The 26,431-nt window shown below is 33.5% G+C and overlaps 1 protein-coding gene across 1 annotated transcript in view; it reads left to right on the top strand.

Moving 5' to 3' along the window:
* ADGRB3 (adhesion G protein-coupled receptor B3) overlaps window positions 1–26,431 on the top strand; it is a 778,422-nt gene that overhangs the window by 288,050 nt on the left and 463,941 nt on the right. The window contains exons 2-4 of the mRNA XM_024752147.1: window positions 10,000–10,110; window positions 16,047–16,208; window positions 22,331–22,495. Of these exons, the coding sequence (XP_024607915.1) occupies window positions 10,000–10,110; window positions 16,047–16,208; window positions 22,331–22,495 (438 nt within the window). The remainder of the gene's footprint in view (window positions 1–9,999; window positions 10,111–16,046; window positions 16,209–22,330; window positions 22,496–26,431) is intronic.

The following is a 26,431-nucleotide window of genomic DNA, read 5'->3' as shown; positions in this document are numbered from 1 at the left end:
TGAAAAACAAACTTCTCGACCTTGGGAGTTCCCTGGTGGTCCAGCGGTTAGGACTCAGTGCTTTAACTGCTGGGGGTCCAGGTTCAATCCCTGGTCCAGGAACTGAGATAAAACTTCTTGACCTTAAATTTCTAGGTCTAGCCAAACTAGCATTCAAGTGTGAAGGCAAGATGAGTCAATTTTAGACTCTTCTCTGTTAAACGATGTACTTGAGCAAAATTAAACAAATCTAAGAAAGATCAACAAAGAAATTAATACTGATAGTTAGACTAATAGTTAAATCTAATTATTGCAACACAATATACAATCATTTGGAAATGAATGATATGTGAGTATCAAGACAGTGAGACATGGGTAGCACACTCAAATTCTTGTCTTGGTTTGGGAAAGAGTACAGATTGATTCACTATAGATCGTGATAGATTTAAAAGTTTACTTAAGTATATGTGATAAAATTAGTGTACAGCACTTGGAATAATTGAAGAAGGATAACTAGAGGAAAAAATGTGACTGAAAATTCCTACTGATCCAAAAAAAATTTAAATAGGGGAAAAATGAAGAAACAGCAAGAAAATATGCTAAAGAGAAATCCTAATATAAGATGAAAGAAATAAGTCCAACCTTATAATAAATATAATGGATGTCAGTGGATTTAATTTCCTACTAAAAGGAAGAGGATCAGATGGGATTTTTAAAATACAACTATACATGTTTTATATAAGATATATGCTTAAAGCAAAATGACACTGAAGAGTAGAAGGCATATGGAAAAAAATGTAGCAAAGACATTAACAAAGCAGCAATAATAGTATTAATATCAAGCAAAATTGGACAAGAAAAAGCACTAATTAGGATGAAGAGGGGTGTTGTATTTTGATAGAAAATAGACCAAAAATATCTAACATTTTTCCTCCCTTCACTATTTGTTGTGAAGTATATTTGGGATGGGAGATGACATCACACTGCAAAACAACTTCTAGGAGTCTTTCCTCTGGAGGCAAACCTCTGAAGGCAACATAGATGTAAATATCTGGCCACAGGAAAATAGAGAGGCATGGTATAATGAAAGCATATTTATGTCTTCTTGGGTAGTTTACAAAAATAAAAAGATATAAAGGATATAATATGACAACAGTGAATGGAATGAGAAATAACAAAAATTTTCTTAAGGGGTATAAAGAGACTAGATCAGTGTATAGCAAAATCAATTAAAATTGAAAGGAAAGAAAACTCTGAAGATAATAGAATAGAAACCAATGAGACCACAGCATTGTTTTGGATATGGTGACCTGGCTTTTGAGTCAACCATTTTCATCTAAGTTGTCCTCTTAACTGATTTCTGTTGAATGATATGGATGAGACATGCAGTTAAATCAGTTTTATCTGAAGCAGTTTGTGAATGAAAGAGTGAAATTAAAAGTTATTAGTCTGACACATATGTATTTGACTGCTTATAATGAAACTTTCCAAAGGCTGGCTAGTAAATTTAATATTTGTGAAAGATTTTATAAGCCTTGCCTATCAGACTAGGAATAACGATAAAATTTTCTCTCACAAAAACAAATTTTTGTCTACTGTGTTCATGGCTATATCACCAGTGCCTAGAATCCTGTCTGGAATATAGTAATTGATCATTTAATGTTTGTTGAACAAATGGACCCTATTCATGCTCAATGCCTTTGAAAGCATATTTGTCTTCTAAAAAATTCCCTCTCCAGCGTGGATGCTGGCTAAGGTGTTTAAATAAGTACTGTGCAATCTTGAGACCTCCCATACAAAGTAAACCTTGCTTTGGTGCTTAGACATGCATCCAGGGAACTGTTCCACACTGAGTGACTTAAGAAAAGCTTTAGAAGCAACTACAACTCTGTGTTTTACTTAGACTCGGGTGCCTGTGTGTCTCTGCACACCCCAGTCAACCTTGGTCAGAGCCTCTAGGCCTCCAGGTCTGCTGAGAGACAGCCTGTATGTTATGTTCACGTGTCAACTTCTGACCTGAGAAAATAATGCAATTTTAGAGCTTCAGAAGACCTCAGAGACCCTGTTCCCAGAATCCCCTTTTGCAACAGGAGGAAAAATGTTCGGAGAACTTCAGGTGTGATGCTCAAAACAGGAGCTGCATCTGCTGGTCTTCACTTTATTTGTCCACCCTGACAATTCAGCTGCACCTCACATCTTAGTTTAATGGTCTTCCTTGTCTCTAGGTATTTGAAACACTGCTTTGAAATGGCTAATCATTTTTAGTTCTCTCTATAGAATGCCCCTTGGGCTTCAATATAGATAATGATAAATGATGGAAACAAGTTTGAATATATGTTAATTGATTATAAGGATAATTTATAGACTTGAAAAGTACTGAAACTATTATCCACATGTATTCATGTGTCCCTGAAAAATAAGCTAGAGTATTGAGAGGATAGTTAAGATGGCATTATAGTTATTTTTAGAAATTGCTGTAAGCACTATATGTATGTCTTAGTGGAATCATTTTCATTAAAAGCTCAGTTTTGATATTTCTTTCAGTAAACATGTATACAATGATACTGCTGTAAACTAAAACATTATGTGATAAGACACAAAAACATAGCAATAAATGGTTACACATGAGTAGAACTATTTATTTTGATATTTATAGATTCTCTAAAAAAGAAATTCTGTGGGAACAAAATGGATGAGTTAAAAAGCATAAATGACAAAGGAACTTCTTTCTTACCTCCAGGTACAAGCTTGAGATCATGTGAGTCACACGAAGGTGGTTTAAGTGCAGTAAATATGTTTCAGAACTATCCAGATACCAGTGCCTTATGAAAAAGCATGAAAAATCCATTTCATGGCTTACCCACTATGTATTTATGTTGAGATGTTTGGGTCAAGCAACAATTTACCTAATCTTTTAACTTTCAGTTGGAGTGTAGAATGTACTAATTATTCTCACGGGGTATCTTGTTAAATTATTTCTTTCAGTAAATATGCGTTCAGTGATATTGCTTTAAGTTAAATTATTCTGTGCTGTACTGTTATAGGAAATGAGATTGAACTTCAGCAAGTGGAAAAGTCCCATATGGATATAAGCCTTAATTAAAAAATCATAGAGGAATCATTTTTCTTAAACATTCTAAATGAATGCATAATATAATACATATAATACAATATGCATAATGTAATATATATACAAAGGTAACATCTCTCAAAAATACCATACTAAAAGTGTCCCATTTTTCAAATGTAAACTTTCTTATAAAACACTTCCCTGTAAACTTTTGGGGCACTGACAATTGCTCTAGTTGCCAACAATTTGGACCCAGTCGTCCAAAGATGTACTCAACCTGCAGTAAGCTGGGACTTCTGATTCTTATCTAATGGGGGTACCCCATCCATTTGCTCCCCGAGGCTTAGGAGCTGCTGGTGACCCATCGATCAAACCCGACCCCCTACCCAATCACAAATAGTTGTATATGGACAATTGCAGTAGCTCTTCATAGTTTATGTTGCCTCTAATTTTGTTCCCCTAGACTCTGCTCTCTATTCTTCAATTACAGTAATCTATCTAAAATTCAAATCAAACCATGATTTCTCACTCATTGCCTCTTAAACCCCTACAAAAGTTTCACATTTAATCGGGTAGAGATACTTTCCAGGGTTCTTAATAAGGCCTCAAAGAAGCTTTCTGTGGGCCTGATTCCCTCTGCATGTCAAAGAGCTTGGCAGGAAAGCAAGCCAGCCCTGTTCTTGTTAGGAAAATGTAGAAATGCTTCATCCAGGGACAACCCAGTTTACTTTCTTGTAATTCACATTCTCTAAGATCTTATTGGGCCACTTTAGCAATAAGATTTTTCACGTCTTATAGTGTGAGGATTTTAGTCCCCTACAAAAGGTGCTGGAACTCGCAACATAGCATCTTATTTTGCCGCTGATGTACTAAAATGCTAAATTAAATTCTGATACAGGTCAACAAGAAAAGATGAATCCTACTAGTTTACTATTGGAAGTAGAATTGCTCTATTATATGCTTCTACATTTATTTTACTCATCACCAAAAAATAAAGTATCTTTCAAGCAAACCATTACTGATAGTTTATAAAAATCCAAAAGTTATCTCAAAAAGAGATGAGATCATAAAATGTAATTGGATAATATATAAGAAATATTAACAAATAATTCCTACATGATTTCACACATTGATGATTTCTTACATGGAACGGTGCATCCAGTTCACTAACACTTCCCAGAAGTAAGACTAAGTGTAAAAATGATGATTTAAGGGTTTATACCCCAAATGTCCTGGAATCATTCTAGATAAGATGTTTTATAATATAATTTTTGAATACATGTTTGAAAAGTTCTAAAGGGAATCTATCATTATATGTAATTATTTCAAAGCTTCTATTTGGAAATAAAATGAGTTAGAATATATCATCATTGACTAAGAGTATATACACTAAATATATTTGACAATCTCTTCTATAAAATAGTTTGGGTTTCATAATTTAACAACTTAATTGAAAACATCTGATCATTTAACCTTTTTCTATAAACATACTATCAGTATATCATTTCATTATACTATGTTTTGTCCATTTTAGAAGTGCCATTAAATCACCCATTTACTTAACAGAGTCATGGCCAACTACCTAATAAAATCATTTCTGTGGGAGTCTTTTGAAAAGCAAGATTCTGTTTTATTATTGTAATAAATAGCATCTTCATGCCTATAACCATGTATCTAATTATGGCAATAGAACCAAGAAATAATTTGAAGGAAAGAATATCAATTAACCTTTCAAATTTTAATGATGGATTTCTCAGATTTCTAATATTTCTTAACATGCATTAATTTATTTTAAATATTTCTTAATATTAATTTTTGATTTTCTCAAAATTTATTTAAATATTTCCTGATATTTATTGTATAATTTTCATTAATTTGAATTAATTCTTTGGAAATTGTCTTTCATCCACTTATTCTATTCCTGTTTGGTTCTTTGGGAAAATGAAATTAATGTATAATTAACAGTAAAATGTATTTCTTAAACAGCGTTCTTCAGAATTCCAGTTAATGTTGTCTAATTTTAAAATTCCTTGTTTCCAATAGTTCATGCCAGTTCTAGAAATATCTTTGATGATGTAGATAATAGTCTTTTTCCCAGTCAGCTCTATGTTTTCATAAAGTACCTGACTATATAGGCACTCAACAAAGAGTTGTTGAGGGAGAGAAAACAATTTTTACGTCTAATCATATTGCAAAAAAATTGTTTAAAATAATCTCAGAAAACAGGAGAATATCATAATGACTGATGATCTGGTCTCTTCTTCACTACCTAAATATCTCCAGGCCATCTTATGCACACAAAAAATCTGCATGCAACATAATTGTGCCAACTCTGTTTCCAATAAGTGTAAAAATAAATGAACGAATTTAATAACATACAAGTGCAGCTTAATGTTTTGATTAAGGTAAATAATTTTATGTATTTGAAAGGATCAGGCCATGTTTAGTGGGTTTTCTTGGGTGTGAGAATATCAGAGACCATTTTTTTACTTATGTTTGTAATTTTAATACCTAAAACAGTAAGTAATTGATAAATGTTATTGACAAAAATTAAGCATTGTTTTAGGGCATTAAGCTTTGTTTTGGGACAGTGAGATTTAAGTTCTAAATAAAGTAATATTTCAATTATTTAAATAATAATCTGAATATATTTATCGACAATAGCAACAATAGTTAACTCTGTTGACAAAAGAAATGTTTACCATCATAGTCATACATAATTAACTTTTAAGTACTTCTCTAAGATTTTATCTTTTCCCCATTGAACTGTTCACCAAACAAGTTAAAGAAATGGTTCTAGGTATCTAGAAATTTGCCTTTTGGAGAAGCAATTCTTAACATGAAAGTTATTTATAGAATAAATATTGAGCCCCAGTTATATGCAAAGAGGAGGTGCTTTTAAAACTTGTAAGACATACTTCCTTTCCATATAAGTTCATAATCCAGTTTGGGGAATAAGACACAGTCTAATAAGTAAAAGTCCATTATTGATACAAAGCAGAACAGAAGTTAGGGCAGACAGAGGCTGATTCTGATTGGTTGGTTAGTTCATGGAGGTGGTGCCATTTGAGGAGGATTTGGAGAGGACTTTATTGCAGGCATGGCTGGAGGAGCAGATGTTTCAGGTGGAGGAAAATAAGAGAAAGGCTGCGTTGGCTTGACCATTTCCATGACAAAAAGTAGTGCAATTTGGCTGTAGATTAAACGTAGGGTATATCTCTGGGAGTTTCTTGAGAAGCAACGGTGGGCTAGAATAGTTTCTGTAGAAATGCGAAGGAAAGCTAGCTAACAATGTGAAGTTAATATTTATATTGCAAGATAGTTTGCAGTAATAACTGTTATCGACTAATTTGCTGCTCTACTTGTCCATACATTGAAGAATAAACATGGTAAAATAACAAGTGGATATGTGTGTGTTTTAACTTTTTGATGACTTCACATTATTATAACCCTTGATTTCCAGACAAAAACTTCATGACTGACAATTGACTACCAAGAGTCAGTTTTCAAGTGTATTTGTTTCTTAACGATCTATTTATAATATTCCTGGATGGGAGAAGAAAAGACATAAAACTATACCTAAAGCAACAGATTTTCAAAACCTTTTTTTCATGTGACTTTGATTGTATCGTACTTCCAGAGACTACTGCTTTTTATCAAGAAGCACAGTGAAAAAGTGTATATGAGAAAATGTGCCTAAACATGGAAAGCCATATGAGTTTTATATATGAACGCAGTTATTTATCTACCACTTCATCGATACCATCAACATAAAGATATAGGAAATAACCCTGTATTTTCATAAGCCATGTACCATATGTACATATACAATATTATGCTGTACATGACTTCATTTGATTTCATAACTTGCTTTTCATTGCTTTTACCAAAGCAAATCATCTTTTTATTTGGCTATGCTGTTTTTCTCGTGTAACTAATGTAGTATATGATCTTTGCCACCTCAGAATCATTTGAATATAAATCAACAACCATGAAGAACTGATATTATTCAGAAAGCATAACACACTAAAGGTTTACCTCAACCCATATTCACTAAATAAGAGAATAATAGCAAAAATGATAGCTTTTTCTCCCTAAGTTTAGATGATCCAATTGGCCTTTATATTCATGAGAAATGAAGAAAATTGAATATGATATCATCTTGAAAGAGAGCACGAATATTTTGAAAGTATTCCATTGTGAGAAATGGATGGAGCCATAGCATTTGTTGTTAAATTTTACCATTGATAACAACCCTTAAACAAAGAAGTTTTTTTTCAAACACTTGGCACATAAACATTAGCAGAAGAAACTCACTTAATTAGATAAGAGCTTATGTGTTTCACTTACAAATTAGGATTGTTTAAGTTCTGAAACAATCCGTCTAGCACATTAAAAAAATACCACCGTAGTGAGGCTTTTCCATCTGAGAAAAAGAAGTAAATTGTTAGCATGTCTTCTATCTTATAGGGAATTTAGTTATATCAAGACCTCATATTATTGAATAGTTTTAATTTTTAAGTAAATTTTAATATAAATTATATTGGTAACAATAATCAGAAAATTTATTTTAAACTTTCGATTATGTAAAACTTATGTAATCAAGTCCACATATGATTGAAGAATTTCTTAAATGCTGGGACCCATGATAAGGCATTAGCACTAATGCTCATATAACATTGATTATTAATAAGTAGAAGTGACTAGAGTGAAGAATATAGAAATTTAATTTGTAATATAAAATTTGAAATTTGTGTTTGAGAAGCTTCAATTACATTCCAGCTAATAATGTGAAATAGTTCACTGAAATACTGCCTATTTAAAAAAAAAATAGTACTTTACTTGTGTTTAAATTTCAGAAATCATTAAAAATTGAATATGACACTTTTAAAATGATCTCAGAGCCAACCTATATCCTCAGACCCCTAAATTTCAGGATCATAATCCCTGTAAACTATTTTTCCTTAGAAAACAAATTGCAGGCTATTATCATGCTGCCACCAAGTTGAAGAATTGCCTTCTACTAGAACAGGTAATAAAGTTACCTTGTAGTTAGGAAGTTGTAGGCATGGGATACTTTCTTTGGTGTCCTTTGCCCTCCGGGTGCCCAAACTACCTTAGTGTAAGCATCAGAGCCCCCAGATTACTTATGTGAACATGTGCTCTGACTCAGATGCCCTAAATGATAGACACACTCGTACACAATTTAAATGATAAATTCAAGAGGACAGAAGGTAAAGCATACTGTTAATAAAAATTACTATTATATTTCTTTTGCTATTTTCAGATCCAGAGAAATTTCAATTATATATAATATTTCAAAATATTGGATAGTGCAGGAGTCTAGATATAAATTTTCTACGTGGTCACTCTCCAAAATCATTAGATGATAGGTGATTAGATACTTCTCATTAGCAGAATGAAGCATGGTTTAGGCAGCACATAACGTACACATAAATGAATGGAAAGAAAGGATGTTGGCAGTAATGGAAAACAGTGATGGATTTTATGAGATTAAAGCAACTGACATTTTATGAAAATTTCCATTTCCTGCCTTGGATTTTATCTAAACTGATAAAAACAAACACACATTTAGATTTCTCAGATTTCTCATGAGATGTTCTCTTGGGTAGAATATCTTGAAAGAATTTCTGACAAATCAATCTGTCAGGAGCCATACTTTAATATTTATGAGGAAATCTGCCAGGCTGGACAAAAACATGCGCTAGTCTTTTCTCCTTGCATAAAAGATCAGAGTTGTGTATAAAAAATACACTGCTTAATCATAAAAGGTACATTGTAATATTTTAGCAGAAGATGATTTAAAGATGGATGGGAAAAGCCAAAACAATAAGCTGGTGAAATTATCCATTCCCAAATGTTGACATTATTAGTTCTAGCAATCTATTTGCACTATCATTAGAACATATTTTACCCAGTCATGTGTGTCATGTATGAAAGACCTGGTGTTAAAGACCCAAAACTTTTCTTGGAACATTGAGCACCACTGACCCCTGCCCCTCAGCAATGCTCTTCCCCCACCTACAGTCCTGTGAGCCAGAACTAACCACTCCATTCATCAGGCTTTGGTTTTATTCAAATTATTTTACAGTAACAGTGAAATAAGCATGGAATGCTTACAGAGTTCTAAGCATATAGATTAAATAAATGTACACTATGTGGAATCTATTCTTTTGTTCAGCTTATTTTTTCTCTCCCCCGCATCTGTCTCTGAGTTAGGCCCAGATTATTTTCCTTTCCTAGGAGGTATATGTTGAAAGGATTAAAATAACAGAAACCTGGAGTCATTCTCTCTCTTAAACATAACTTTTAAAGGAGAAAACACTCTCTTCCAAGTGGTTAGAAAAGGGATGAAGAATTATGTGGGCACGAGGCAGGAGAGAATGAGAGTTATCTAAGCCACCATTTTCTATAAGCTTTGGAGGACACTAAGGGAAACCTTGTCTTTGGGAAAACAGTCCATCAAGTGAATGTTTGCCTTAGGTAAGCTAGGTTACAGGGTCACTCACTCCTCAAGGATGTGCTGAAAAAACTTGTCGGGGGTGATGATTCTCCAGCAAAGCAACTGGTTTGCATCAGGATTCTATCTCTGAAAAACAAAAGTTAGCCCTGTGGTTGTATTTTTTCTCACGTATTGCTGCAAAACACGATCAGAAAAGAGTACACTATGTCTGTTACTTCAGCTGACTTAAAACCTGATGTGTCATTTCACTGACTGTTAGCATTGTTTCTTGAACCCTTGTTCTTGTTTATAGATTTTTTTGATTTGAGTTTAGAAATGTTCCAAGCAGATCAGCCTAAAAAATTTAGAATCGTGGATTTAATCAGTAACTTCTAGGTCTGTGTAGGAACATATTGCATGAGACAGTGATGTAATTTGTGAGAAATGTCTGCACACAAGCTTTCATATACCTTTATTCTGTCTTTAGAATTTGGAATGATGGGAGATCATACAATTAAAAGTCAGCGACCTCGATCTGTTCATGAAAAAAGGGTCCCTCAGGAACAAGCTGATGCTGCTAAATTTATGGCACAAACTGGTAATACGTTAGTTACATTTTTCTATTTATTGTTGTTAATTTAATGAAACCACTGCATGTTTTCATAATCTTTTGCTGCACATTTGTCAGTTTTTGGAGCTGATATTTTTTGAGCCATTTTTTTTTGTCACCAGTTAAAGTCCATAAATGAAGTAGCTGTGAACTGAAAAGTGCACAAAAAATGTGTAAGATTTATTTTGATTTCATTGTGGGACATTTAGGATTTACATATTATTATTTACTTATGTTAATTAACTACTTAAAATGTATCATTAAACTTTTAAAGAAACTCAGCAAAGTTATTTCATCAATAATTGATTATTTTAGGACTTTTTTAGAATTAATATATTAAGCAGGACTTTAGATGATGAAATTTAATATTTAATATGTTGAATATTTTTTCAGTTGTCATGTATCATATAAATATTAATTGATTGTTAAAGTGTATAGCAATTAGTCAGAAACTTTTTTTAGAATTTAATATCTTTAATTTGAAAAGAGTTTTGTTATATAAGCTAAATAATAAACAGTTGACAGTCTTTATTAGTAAGTTATAATACACTCCAAATAATTAGCTATCAACAAAAATGATTTTTTGGTTTATAATATTTTTAATCCTAAATAAATTAGATTGCTTTAAAATACATCCCTCCAAAAATATATATATATATATATATATATATATATATATAAACAAATAAATGCATTGCTCTTTTGGCTCATCATAATATATGGGCTATAATTCCCCCTCTTTGAATGTAGAACATTCTTAGATGAAAACATGATTAATCTGTGTTATAAACATTTTCATCTGTCAGTTTTATTGCAGGAAATTGCAAACTAACAGTTTCATCTATGTCTTCATAAAGTCTTATACATTCCAATCTAGATGATGTGTTTTACTATTAATACAGAAGTTTCAAGTACATGACCAGCTTTTTGACATGACATTCAGACTGATTTTGATGAAATTCCCTTGAAGAATGAATATTTCCTTTAGTTCATGTGATCTTAGGATAATACTTATTCAGAACACTAGATTTGAATCTATAACTCAAAAATGCAAATATTCTTAATGAATTGTGCTCTTGGTAATGGGTGAATAGTAGACTTGAATACATTAGTGGCAAGTAGGTCAAAGAACTCTCAGAAAAGGAAGAACATTTAGAATAAATTCTACATTAAGGACACTTTTTTATCTTTTTAAAAATATATGTTGCAGCCAAATCCAGAAATGGAGAAAACTTGCTTATCTGGATTGCTTTTCATGCACCTTCTTATTTAAGAAAAGGTGATTTATATTTTTACTATTTGATTGAACAAGTCCAAAAGTGCATGACCAGGTTCAGGCAAATTTTCAAATTTCTAAATGTATTTTTCTCCCTTACAAGGATCAAAAAGTCTCAACTACTGACCAGAGGTTAGGAGATGACTGACTCTAAGTAAAGGCACAGGGCATGGGCTGACTACTCAGCCTCCTTCTTGTGCTGTTTCATGGGGCATTTCTGTACAATTAGAGGTGTCCTGAAATTTGGCAAAAGAAGTGGCAGACATTGGTTTACTGAAATTCCTTAAAATTGGGGTCACTTAATAATGAAATGGTGAACCATAGTTTAAATTTCCAATAATGTAGCAAAATTAGTTTATGCATAAATATTATGCAATTTGGCCAGGAGTTTTTATATAAATTTTGTTTTTGGATTTGCCTGTGACACATACCAAGAAAATTCAGAGTTTTCAGCCAGAAACCTTTTTGCAAATTCAAATCACAAGGAACATTATATTTTCTTAGTGAGGAATTACTAGTTTCCATTTTAATTTACTCACTATTTTCCAGGCATTGTTTTGTATCTAATATATAGGGACACATGATTTGGTAAAATAAATGAAATGCTTATTAAACAGATCCATGAGGAGCTTTAAAACTATTTCCCCATGTTAACAATAAGTCAGAAAAGTCAATGAACTTCAGAATTAAAGTTCTGAAAATATTGATTGGATGCTTTAGCTAATGAATAACATATAGTTATTATTTCATTTTAAACCAAATATAGTATAGGTAAATATAAATACAGGTATAAGACATTTTAAATTTACATTTCTATGATACTGATTAAAGACTGGAAAACTGCATTATTTAACATAGTTTTTAAAATACATAATTTGACACGAGGCAATTATAAAGCTAAAAAGAGCAGGGTTTTAATTTTTTGCCCTTAAATATTTTCTGAGATTATATTTTCTCCAAATGTTAAGGTAGTCTGAATAAATACAGCTCAGTATAGCACACTAAAATTCTACAAAAGTTGTTTTATTTAGACTTTTCTATTTGTCTTTCAAACCAAGAAATTGGTGTTGCATGTAAATAATGATGAGTAATTGCTAGCATTAATTTGAGAACAAAGAATAATTCAATAGGGGTAAAACTGAATAATAAAACACAATATATTTTTATGTTAGTCATGAGGAAAAACAAAGCAAAAGCTATCAAACCATATAACTTAAGAATTACTTCTCAAAATGAGTAAACTGGCCTCTTAAATCATTATGATCAGTCAACCCAGTATTTAAAAACAAACTTTCTATAAAGTAATAATGTGACTGGCAATGTTTTTAGAAGAGTAATATTTAATAAAGTCACATTACTTTATCAAAATAACTTGACCATTTTGGTCAGTTTAGTAACTGAGATAGGCTAGTTTGGACATAATTGTACAAAGCTCAAATAGCCTAGGACACAGCTGTATTTATAGTCGATGGAAGTGAAATGCCATGATAGGACATAGATATTTAATATAGACATCTAAATTAAATACCAACGAGATGGCTTAAGACATCTTAATTATACATACTGATGCTTTTTAACACCATAGTTATCAAATGATCTTATAAACATGTTTAGGAAAGTAGTCTTTTATTCCATTGGGGAAAATAGTATGTCACATGTTATCAAAAACAGAAAAATAAAATTGTGTGTTTCTAATTTCATGATTTTAACATACTAGCAACATTTTTTATTAGTATTTTGTTTATAGTTTAAAATGCACTCCCATACCTTACCTCATTTAATCCTCACAAATAGGTTTTGAGGTAGATGTATAACTCATTTTATTGAGAGGTTCAGAGAAATAAAGTGACTTTCTCAAGGTCACAGAGCTAATATGCAGTAGCTTTCCATCAACGACAGATCTTTCTGACTTTAATAGCAGTGCCTTTTCAGTTACCTTTCATGTTTCGCGTCAGAATAAAGAGCCTTAATAGTACCTTAGATACTGAATCCTTCTACATAATGTAGAATACATAATGTGTAATATGCCTTAAGTTACAAGTTAAGGAACCAAATTAGTTTGTGCTATCTCCAAAGACATATATATTAAAAATAGTATACTTTACTGTCTTAATGTCAGTGAATTTTTTACAGAATATCTTTGCTATAAAGTATTTCTCACAAAGCCCCAATGTGCTTGACTAGAACAGCCTTCATGCCTTTTGGGATGACGCTGTGGCAGCATGGAAATCATAACCATTTCATGGAAATGTCACTTGAAATTATAGATTGAGATATAACGGGGTCATTTTGGTAGGTGGGCCAGTATTTCAATGGCAAGATTTGATTCAGAATTTGAAAGCCCATATATATCTTATTCATTTATTTGTTTTAGTTTTGATCAACAGAATGAACCACCAGTTTGAAGGGGAGTGAATAATGCCAATTCTGAGCACTAATTATCAATCCCTCATGACCCAGGCATCGTTATCTAGCTTGTTCAACATCATTGTAGCTTCATACATTCAGAAGCAAACCAAAATTTTAAAAATTTTACAGAAATACACATAAAAATAGTTCTTGATCCTGATTCATTGCTCAGTTTAGTTAAACCTTTTCCTGCCATCATAACAATGCAATGCTCTTGTGGAAAAATAGAACTAATTGTATTCATAGCCTTTATCATTTTACTTATTATAGAATTCACAATGTTCAAGGTTTTCTGGCTTTTAATTAATCACATTCAACCAAAATATTTCTACTTCACTTAATCTCATCACAAAGACAGGTTGAAATATTACAAGAAAAAAATTTGCATTAGATTTTCCCCAACTTTAAGTTTTTTTCACTGCTAAATATATATGTGCACGTATACATGTATGGGTAGATATTTTTTAACCATTGTCATATTATAGGGTTTCTAAAATAATTATTTTTAACCTTGATAGAGTATTCTTTCATGTAAAAGAACAAACTATGAGGCATAGCTTTAAATATTATTCAAATGGTCATTGAATAACATTTTTATAGAGTAGTTATATATAAATTGGTAAAGGCAAAAAATACTGAAATAATCAAGGGTGACGTATAGAGCATGACCAGGACAAACACTGATCACAACGCTGAAAAGATGTCCTATTTAATATAATATGTCATCCCAGTTACCACTGTGCCCTTATGATATATACCCAGTTATAAATGCATTATATTATTTACACCTCTGGGTGCATACTGTAGACAAGTATAATAAGAGCAAATGCTTCCAAACAGTGCTACTCAAAGTGTGCTTGTCTGTGACCTAGTTGTCATGGGTCCTCGAGGAGATAAGAAGCTTACACCAGAATGTAACTTGAACTACTTTATCAAACGCATGTTTTATTTCATCTGACTCTGTTTTTTGGAAAAAGAACTTCTCAGTGATCAGCAAGTTGAGTTACACTCTGGTCCAAACTTCATCTGTCCTAGAGTCCCAGCCCGTGGACCAGATGCCTTGAGTTGCACTGCTAGTCATTTCTAAGTCATGTATTAACCTTTCCAAAAAAGGTGGAAAATGGATCATCATACTCTATCAGTTGAATTCTCTGCAGAATCTGTAAAATATAAATTGCTCCTTGATTTATATAATCAGTGATGCAGAGTTTTCAGAAACACTTCACCAAGTGAAGAAAAAGTGGTCTTTTTCAACAAAGTCTAAATTTAATTTAACTAGTTCCTGCCAGCAGGTAAATGGCCCAATTTTGTATTTGTAGGAAAGCAACTGCAAGTTTTCAAATTAGAGTTAAAAATCTATCCTGAACACCATTCCATAATAGAATTAGAAGCCTGTTGAGATGGTCTTAGAAATTCTTGACTTTAAGTCTCCTTGGGACATGACTTTGGATCATAATAGAACTTAGACATAGTCTCAGGGTGATGCCTACTCCAAGAAAGTTAATGAATTCAGACATTTAGTGACTTTTAAAGCCCTATTTTTTTTTTTTTTTAGTAAATTTTCGTTCCAGATTAAATTAAGAGAAATCATAGAGGAATTTTCCTTCATTTCAAGTAAAACTTACTTCTCTACTCTAGATCATCATGGGGAAAATTGTGAGTAGAATGTTTTTGAACAAATTATCACAAAATAAATAGCTGTCATAGGATGAAAAAGTAGGAATTGCACAAGGAATAAAGAGTATTCAACACAATAAAAATTAGATATGCCCAAACTCCCAGAGCCCTACCTCACCTAGCATTAGAAAGGAGATTATGGAACAAACGACTGGGGAAGGATACATCAATATATTCCTACTCACCAAATCCAGAGTAAGTTTAGCAATACATTTTGTTTCCTCTTCCATCGAAGGACAAAGCTTTAGATTGGCTTGAAGAGAATCGCTCCAACAATCATTCTTGAAAAATGCTGACTTGTCCCTTCATAGCATCCATGGCCCAGTGGATTTGTGAAGTGGAGTCTTGCTAACAAGGTTATAGCTAACTTGGATCTTGCATCAGCGTAATAGTATCTCTCTTTAAGTTTCTTTTTCTCTGAAATGTTTTTGTGTATCTTTGATGTACTGTCATGTTTTTACATTGAAATTATTCTTGGATGTCATGATGTCAGTTTGGTATAATGCTTACTAGATGAATATTCAATACAGTATTTCATGTTTATTTGTTGTCTTGCACACAGGTGAATCTGGCGTGGAAGAGTGGTCCCAGTGGAGCACATGCTCAGTTACTTGTGGTCAGGGGTCGCAGGTGCGAACCAGAACTTGTGTATCACCTTACGGGACACACTGCAGCGGCCCATTAAGAGAATCAAGGGTTTGCAATAACACTGCCCTCTGTCCAGGTAGTGTTAGCAGCAACTACAACTGTGGATGTTATTGAATTGTGTCATGCTACGCATTTGGAACAATGTGTTATTTTCATATGAACCTGGTATAGGCATTTTAATTAGAGTGGATAAGTGTAATTTGTATTCAACTGTGAAATTTTATCATGTATATGATTCTTTCCGCTTTCAGAGCAGCCAAGAAATTACAAAAGTGTCTCCCTACCGACTGCAGCTATAAGCTTGAAATTATGTATCTGTTTCTAATGGTATTTAAGGTTCCAAGTCTTTCCTTATTTTAGATGGTGAAAATGTCCAGGTAAATGTTGTAGGAATAGTGAAATTTGCCAGCATCCTGGAAATGTGATCAGTACCCAGTGTTTAATACAGTGGTTGATACAGCCTTTAAGGCAGTCAGCTATTTTCCTACCACTTATTTGACCCCATCGGGGAAAATAGTGCCCCGGGCCAAAGGACTTTCTGTTAGTTTATTTCATTCAAGTGCCTACCCTCATCCGAGTCATCCTCTGCTCTGTAAACTTAAAGTCACTAATGGAAAAAAAAAAAAAAAAGATCTTTCATGTTAAATGGAGCATAACATAATAGCTTACCAATTTAGGATCAGATTTTCCATGTTACATCAACATTTTTTTTGTCCGTCGGTGCATACATGCATATTATAAGCATTTCTTCTTCTCAGACCACTGACTTTCATGTAAAAATAAGTACTAAAAGGATTCTGGGCTTTCTTTCAAGAAGTCCAAAGCACGTAATCCTGTGAATCTCCCGGTCTGTGTTTCTGCTCAGCCATTTGGTGGATGGGTGATGCCGACTCAGACCACGGCAGTTGACAATGGACTTGCATTCACAGCCCTTCCAGAGGCCTCTGGAGTGAGGTGGGCACAGGGAAAGGGCCTGGCACTACAGCCGCCTTTCATCTGGTGAAATGTGCCTAAGTCTTCTGGCAATTTCCATTTCCAGAGAAGCCTAATTCCGCAGTTGCTAAAAGCAAGAGTACAGAGTGGGTGGCATGGGGGAGGGTCAGGGACCATCCCAATTCCCCAGAAGAAGGGGTGAGGGCAACCCATTCCAAAACAATTTGGAGGAGGAGTTGTTTAATAGGTACAGAGTTTGGATTTGCAGAATGAAAAATTTCTGGAGACCTGTTTCCCAACACTATGAATATACTTAACACTGCTGAGTTGTACACTTAAAAAGGATTAGATGATAAATTTTCCAATAAAAGAAAAGGCAAGCTGGAAAAAATAAAAGGGGAAGGAAGTGGTGGGCAGTCGTGGAGGAAGCATGCTGCAGTGAGGTGGGAGATCCCTTTGCTATGGGCTTGGGAGGCACAAAGGTAGACAAAGGTAGAATTAAAAGATAAAATGGGCAGAATAAAAAATATATATATATATACATAACTGAATCACTTTGACGTATACCTGAAACATTGTAAATCAACTATTCTTCAATTAAAAAAAAAGATAAACAGGGCAGAAAGATATGAGGGAGGGAAGACAGAATCAGTAGGAAAAGAGCAATGGTTCCACTGAAAATAAGAAAAGTCAGTGAGAATCAGAGGGAATCAGTCTAGATGAGAAAGAACATCAAATGAAACATAAAAAGATAACAGAGGGGAGAAGATGCTTGAGGAGATCATGGGTGGGGAAGACAACAAAAAAAAGATGACAATAACAGGGGTCACAGAGCAAACATACGTACATTAGGCAAGAGAAGGGAAACAAGAGCAGTAAGGAGACGGCATTTTAGAAATTGTAATGTGTCTAAATTTTATAGATAAAAGGACCTCATGAGGAAATGCTAGTGGATTTTCAGGTGGGTGTGGGTTAAGTGCATTGCCTGGACTAGAACTTAAAGCTGGGCCCTATTTACAGTATTTATGTTAAGGGTTCCACGATCAAGTGCCCTGAACTTGGCAACAAAAAAGTGTCAACAGAGAGTTAAGCTGTACTTGACATATATGTTTATGTTATCAGCATCCTTTTGAAGAGTCAAGATCCTTTCAACATACAGGGATAGACTCTAATGGCAAACAGATCCCCAAATGGAAGTCTGAGTGGGTGCTAAAGTGTTCTCCACAGTTCTCTATTCAGAGCTTACTTTCCAAACCTAGTTATGAACATTCACCTGGCTGACATATGGAAATCTCCATCCTTCTGCCCGAGGCTGCTGATTCTTCCCCTCCCTGGGCGTGGAGACCATGTATAGTGGGACCAGTGTGTACTCCCTTTCACTCTGCATCTCATGTCCAGAAAACTGAATAATATTCTATGATTATAAAGCTTTTCCTCAGTTTCTTAAACCTTCTACTATTATGCCTACTGAAGAAGTACATACTAATTACTGGTTTCTCTTCACCTTCGTATACGTGTAGGTTTATCTTTTAAATTTGCTTAAATAGTACTGGTGATAAGAAATACGTATCTTTTAATCATTGTTATAGTTCAGATGTTGAATTAAAGACAATAAAAAGCATTTTGTTGATTTCTTTTTAATTTTCCAAACATGAAGAATAATTTAGCAACTTTATTATTTGAAAAATGTAGAATAAGTATCCCACTACAGGATATTGTGATACCTTTCAGATGGTGATTGTTATGAAATATTTTGTGTTCGATATTTTGTTCAATTATTTGTCATGCTGGTAAATATGTATGTTTTTACACAATATATAATGAAAACAGTGACAAAAAGTGAATTTAAAACCTAACATAGCATGCTGAACAGTGTAAATATCTTTCTGAAATACTTTATTCCCAAGAAGAAAATTATCTCAGAAATAACCTACTTGTCACACTGTGAATAAGCAAGGGTATTTGCTATTTAATTAATGAAAATGACACAAGGACAAACTGAATATTAATGTCACTTTTCACAGAATATGTGGGATGATAGAACTAGAGCTTATATTTATTTGTACTCTTAAAGGCTAATCAATAGTGTTATAAATTAGTAAACTTTCACCCACATTATTCACATTTAAAGAGTTTTTAAATTGCATAATAATGTGTTATTTCTAATACGAATCCTAAGATATCCAGCCTTTTACAAAAGTGTTGCTCTGACATCATAGTGTCTTCAGAAACTCTTATTGCTCAGGGCAGAAAATGATCCGGATAAACAGAAAGTAAATTGAGAAAAATAGAGAGGTACATGAAATTATGTATTTACTGCCCTGGTTTCTGACTTACAGTTTTATGACCTCTTCCAGGATTTCTCAACCTTGGTACCACTGACATTTCGATATGGATAAATCTTTGTTGTGGGGCTGGCCTGAGGATTTGGGGATGTCTGGCAGCATCCCTGGCCTCTTCTCATTAGATACCAGTAGCCCCCTTTCTTCCCCTGAGCTATGACAACCAAAAATGTCTCCAATGTTGCCAAATGTCTCCTGGGAGGGGGAGGTCATTATTGCCCCTCGTTGAGAACCACTAGTCTACTCTATATTCCAGTCTTTTAGAAAAAAGCTGATTTAGGCTAAGGAATGGTTTTGATTTTTTTAATGTCACCGTTTTCACATCCATTTATTTCCCTAAGGAAAAAAGCTTTCACTTAAAGGAGTTATTTTATACATCCCAATCTGAATCACAAGATACTTTGTATACTTATTTCAGAAACCTGGTAGTAATATAATTTGGGTATTGTGTATTCCTCATTTCGTCTCTAGATAAGTCAGAGACATGATATTATAGCTAGGGTCTAAAGAAGAAAACTATAAAAATGGATCAATTTGATTTTAGTTTCTAGGTACATTTTTCAAATGGACTAGATCATTTACAGATTTTCATACTTTACTGAAAATAAAGTAGTTCATCCAACACATTTCCATTAAGATAAAAATATTTAATATTTATCATAAATCTCTATGAAAAGGATTCATAAAATTACAAGATTTGTGCTACAATTTCCTACTAATTCAATAGTATCAAGTATCAAAAATAAATTATTAATAATTGTATGTCTTTTTCAAATGAAAAAACATATTTTTGCTTTTTAAAATTGATGTGGAGAAGCCATGAAATTTCACCATGGAGCAATAAATGCTGTTAAAAGGTAGTGAGTAAGAACCTGCTGTATAAAAAAAAAGTAAATAAAATTCAAAAAAAAATTCAAAAAACAAGATTAGTTTTCAGAGGATTCCAGCTCCATAATTTAAGTAAATAATCAAGATTAATGAACATTTCTTTGAGATTTTAGAGAAAAATCTGCCAATTTAGCAGCTTTTTCTTCTGAGATTATTCACTGCATGTGCAATAATGTGATTTGATAGAAGACAACAGAACCAGAACAGAACAGAACCAGAAATAAAAATTCTATATAGTCTATTAGCATCTTATATAGAAAATCGGGAAGAAAAGGTGGTTTTTAAGTGGAGAACATTTGGTAACTAGAAATAAATACGAAAATTGCTTACAGGTGTACAGTTTACATAACAAAGTATATTCATATATGTTACTTTAAAATTAATTTGCTGTAATTGATCATATATACCTATATGTAAATATAGGTATATGTGTATTTTTTTCCTTAGACTTAAAAACAGACTTACTATTTATTCTTATACCAATGGATACAAATTGTCTTTGGTGTTCCCAGACGTAAATGGGAAAAATGCAAACATCTTAATTTCTCTCACTTTTTCTGTACAGTATTTTTGAAATATACTTTCCAGCAAGTTTCATAGAATCTTAAAGAATTTTTCATTGGATATTACCTAAATTTGTCTAATTTTTCCAATATTTGAACATATTTTCACAAGTTGGGCAACTAAATAGTATAAATAGAAGAGAACGGGCTGCCTCATAATTAAGGATGTCATATCTGTGTTTTTAAAGTAACAACTTGGTCAGCAGATAACGTGCAAAATATTCTAGATGTACTATATTTACTGGCATGTGTCCTCTGACGCTTCTGCTTACCCCGACCAATGTTGAGGAGAAAATGAACATCTTTGTCATGTTTTGTGATAAATTTCTACTCCCCCTACTCATGTCAGTGGGTGTTATATCAAACATCTGCTGAGGAAATTTTAAGAGTAAGGCAGAGGTTCAGCATCAAGACAGGAATTTTGAATTGAAAAGGACATTTTGCCTGGCTTCTTTTGATTTGTACTATCCATGGAGTGCTACTGCTTACCGTCCCAAATGTTACGAATTGGGATGGGATTGGTGATTGGGCAGTGCAAGAAAGTGACCTAAACTTTGAACCCTAATGGACTTTCTGCAAAAGATGTCAACATTTATTTGCAGCGGTTGTTATGGAGGAACACAAATTATGTTAGTATTTCCGATCAAGGGTGAATTCATCGTAATGGCGTATTTGAAGTACTGGTGTACTGATAGTTATATGAGACATAACTTAATTAGATCATATGTTTTTTTTCTAGAATTTTTATTAATTAGGAGGATTTCCAGTGTTATCCAGTTACTGGAAGAGGACAGATATCTTCTGTTTTACTGGCTATTAGAAAGAGGTCTTCATATTTGCCCCTCGTTTTAAAACTGGGGAGAGAGGAGGCTCTTATGCAAGTAGATAGAGTTCTTGAAATTTCCCTCTTATTCAAAAGACAGTGACTTTAAACACCCACATTTTTAAATGGCAAAAATACGTTTTCTAAAATGTGAGGTCAAAAACCTGTTTAAAATATGTACCATCAATTTTCAGATTATTTTCATTCTCTGACACCATAAAATTTATTAATCCTGAAACTTTGTAAATGTTGGAAGAATTAAATTGACCCTTATCTATTTAAATGCAATTTTAACTTCAGAAGATCACTCTAAGAAATTTAGTTGATGTTACTTTTACATAGAAGTAACTCATGACTATTTTACTATGAGGGAGAGAGGTGCATTTCCATTAAAAAAAATAATAAAAACATTTAAAGTTTATAACATAAATAATTGTTCAAATACAAAAAGAAGTACATGCAATTTTCCATTAGTTAAATGATTGCTGACTTAACTTACATTTTGTGACAAATAAGAGTAATTCAATTGAATTTTTAAAATATCTTCATACTTGTCTATTTGATGAGTTTTTTTCTTAATTATAAAGAAAAATAATCTTTGACTTTGCCTCTCTGCTTCTGTTGTTGAAGCTTCTTTGCTTTATTACAGTCCATGGAGTCTGGGAGGAGTGGTCTCCGTGGAGTTTGTGTTCATTCACATGTGGTCGAGGCCAAAGAACAAGAACACGGGCATGCACTCCGCCCCAGTATGGGGGAAGGCCGTGTGAAGGACCCGAGACTCATCATAAGCCTTGTAATATCGCTCTCTGCCCAGGTGAGCCTATTCTGGATTTGGGGAACTTGGCATTTATGTCCCAGTGTATGGTCCCTAGGATACCTAAGAGATATTAAGAGTACAACCTTCATTCAGTCACACTGGAAAATGTGTCCTTTGCTTATTGATTCTTGCTTAAATAAAATTGGATACCTTCCTTGATTCTATCATATGTAATTGTGTATAATATTTCCTTGACTAAGTACCAATGAATGCTCACCTTTATTGGATTTCTATAAATAGGTATATTAATGATTCCCACTAAGATTTTATCTCTACTTGGATTTCCCTCCTGGAAAAATTATAAGCCATCCCAAAGACCTGAATTGACTGTTGCATCCACATTGTAACTAGAGAGACCGGTGTGGAGGCAATCCTTCTGATGTTATTCTCTCACACTCACTCAGCTAAGGAGTGGGATGCACCCTTGACCACGTGCGAGCATGATAGACATTTGCTAGGAAATCAGACTTTCTAGATTCACTGCTAGATGCATAAAATAGTTAGATCCTAAATGACATACAGTCTTTATGTGATTATGAAGACTGTATAGTCTGTTCTTAGATTGTATTTATGTTATTTAAATTTTTTTTCCTTCAAAGTATTTCAATTCTGTTTTACCTGACTTTGTTAATTCCACCCATTACTCCAGAGAGAAGTCTTTGTAATGCTATTATTTAGGTTGCTGAAACATTCACACATAAAACAGATACCTACAAAATGAAAAAGACTGATCTCCACCTTGAAGGGGCTTGCAATTTATGAGAGAAAATAAAAACAAACAAATGATAGAATCTCCCCAGGAAAAGCAAAGGCACTTCTAGAGGAAGACACAGACAGGAGTGGCAAATGGCAGAGGCTAACAAAAATGACAATGGGACCATTATAAATAAGCATCATCTTCTCTTTGGGAGAGTTTCTCACCTGTCCATGCAGTCACATGTTCTACATGCAAGCAACAGAGCTGGGATGCCAGTAGTGAGCTCCAGGCACATTATTCAACTCACACTGAGTCCCATTTGCCCTCTAAATTCCCCAAGTTAATATCCTATATTATAAGGCAGTAATTCAAAGTTCTTCTGGAAATTTTAAGAATCTAAAATATCTGAAGACTGAAAAACATCCAAAAATGTAGAGAAGCAACAGTCATCTAACAAGCTTAATTGTTCTCTTTTACTGGTTTGCTACACTTAGGAATATACATGTAGATATGTAGTAGTTGTATTGAGTAATATCATCACTTTTAGAATGTTATGAATTCTACAAATAGTGAATAAACTCATATGATTCAGTATTCAGGTATTATGAATATTGGGGAGTCAATAATCATGATTCCTTATTTGCAAATCACTCCCAGCAAATCTATTTATGATCTGTCTTATTTCTATCTCTCTGTAAACATACAAATAGGCACACAGATACACACATATATATTTATGTTCTGCCTTTTTTCCAAAGATTTGAGTAAATTTATACAAATTTTAGAATTTTTTTTAACTGCTGAGCTGTGATATTTATGGGGAGTCAGAGCTCACTCTTATTTTTCTGTGGAGTGTGAAAAAATAGATAACACTGGGAAATAAAAAATTATAGCTAACTATAGACTCTTTTTTAATATATTAGTTTCTAATTAATTCTTTTACCTCAGTTGATCTCCATAAGTACAAAGATAAAATGGCACTGATCAGTAAAATGTTATCAACCAGGTTTTTCATAGTCCACTTTCCATGAATTTTCTCTAGCAGGAAAAAATCTTGGATGAGTACACAGAGATGCTGAGTTGTTACAATTTAGATAAGAAAACTCATTTTTCTAAGTTGATGTAGTTTTTGCTTTATCACTCAAGTAGTAACCATGTGTGTTTTACCTGTATTATACCATCACTGGAGTCACTCTAAGACCCTTAAATTTGGTTGGCTTTCTTTTGTTAGGTCTTTAATTTTGGGGAGTTATGATTATACTAATTGTAAATCTGGCCTAGCTCATATTTTCTCATAAAGTGAGCATTATGGATCTATCTTGAATACTTAATAAATGTGTTGTTTCTGACTTCTGTTATTTCCATTCTTGGATTTAGTTACATCATAAAGGATAAAATTCTTACCATATTTTATCCCAATTTCCTTACTACCTGAAAGGGAATTATTATAGCTATGATTCAAAAGATATATATTTTTATACTCTGCTCAACATTTTGGCATTATGTTTTTAAATTATATAAGATATGTTTGGTACAAATATTTCAAATTCTTCCTAGATATTAGAAGAATTAGAACTAATTTCTTATAGCTAATCTCAAGCACCTTCACTGAATATAAAACATTATTAAGTATCAACTAGATGTAAGACACTACTGAGAAGAATATATAGTCCTTGATCTCAAGAAATTTGTAATATCTTCTGAGGATTTAGAAATAAGCATGTGAAAAATTGAATGCAATTCTGAAAAACATATACAAACACTCTAGTCTCAATGAGAGATGGTAATTTGAATATTAAGTGGTTTCAACCTCCTTTTCTTGTAGCCATCCTACCTGAGATCCCTAAGACAACCTCTTAAGGGAAAACCTTTAATGGGAAAAGTGTCAGTGATGAAGAAGTGGGCCAAGACCCACACTTGGTTTTCTTTGGTTAGGCTGATTGAGAAGTGAAGAACAGAAGAGAGCAGAGGAAACATTCAAAACAACAAACTGGGTCTCTGCTCACCACCTTTGCAAGATTTGACCATGCAGGTTGTGGTCATGGGCAGTGACGTTTTAGTGTGGAATCATGTTAGAGCAGCGTCCCAGCTTCCTGCTTTTAGGAAGCACATATCACCCCCATAATGAAGTGGATACTGTGTAGGGATGATGAATATTGATCACATCAAATAATGAAATGGTTCTATTTATGCAAATTCTGATGTCTACTGCTAAGTAGATGGCATCCATTTTTTTTTTTTTACATCTTTATTGGAGTATAATTGCTTTACAATGGTGTGTTAGTTTCTGCTTTATAACAAAGTGAATCAGTTATACATATGTTCCCATATCTCTTCCCTCTTGCGTCTCCCTCCCTCCCACCCTCCCTATCCCACCCCTCCAGGCTGTCACAAAGCACTGAGCTGATCTCCCTGGGCTATGCGGCTGCTTCCCCCTAGCTATCTACCTTACATTTGGTAGTGTATATATGTTCATGCCTCTCTCTCGCTTTGTCACAGCTTACCCTTCCCCCTCCCCATATCCTCAAGTCCATTCTCTAGTAGGTCTGTGTCTTTATTCCTGTCTTACCCCCAGGTTGTTCATGCCATTTTAGTTTTCTTAAATTCCATATATATGTGTTAGCATATGGTATTTGTCTTTCTCTTTCTGACTTACTTCACTCTGTATGACAGACTCTAGGTCTATCCACCTCATTACAAATAGCTCAATTTCATTTCTTTTTATGGCTGAGTAATATTCCATTGTATATATGTGCCATATCTTCTTTATCCATTCATCTGACGATGGAGACTTAGGTTGTTTCCATCTCCGGGCTATTGTAAATAGAGCTGCAATGAACATTTTGGTACATGACTCTTTTTGAGTTATGGTTTTCTCAGGATATATGCTCAGTAGTGGGATTGCTGGGTCATATGGTAGTTCTATTTGTAGTTTTTTAAGGAGCCTCCATACTGTTCTCCACAGTGGCTGTATCAATTTACATTCCCACCAGCAGTGCAAGAGGTTCCTTTTACTCCGTGTCTGAAGTCAGGGAGCCTGATTCCTCCAGATCCGTTTTTTGGTCTCAAGATTGCTTTGCCTATTAGGGTTCTTTTGTGTTTCCATACAAATTCTGAAATTTCTTGTTCTAGTTCTGTGAAAAATGCCAGTGGTAGTTTGATAGGGATTGCATTGAATCTGTAGATTGCTTTGGGTAGTAGAGTCATTTTCACAATGTTGATTCTTCCAATCCAAG

This window comes from Neophocaena asiaeorientalis, unplaced genomic scaffold, assembly GCF_003031525.2.
Source record: "Neophocaena asiaeorientalis asiaeorientalis breed wild unplaced genomic scaffold, Neophocaena_asiaeorientalis_V1.1 scaffold544, whole genome shotgun sequence".
NCBI classification, from domain to species: domain Eukaryota; kingdom Metazoa; phylum Chordata; class Mammalia; order Artiodactyla; family Phocoenidae; genus Neophocaena; species Neophocaena asiaeorientalis.
The sequence above is the reverse complement of the archived record's forward strand: the minus strand, read 5'-3'. Positions and strand labels throughout refer to the sequence as shown.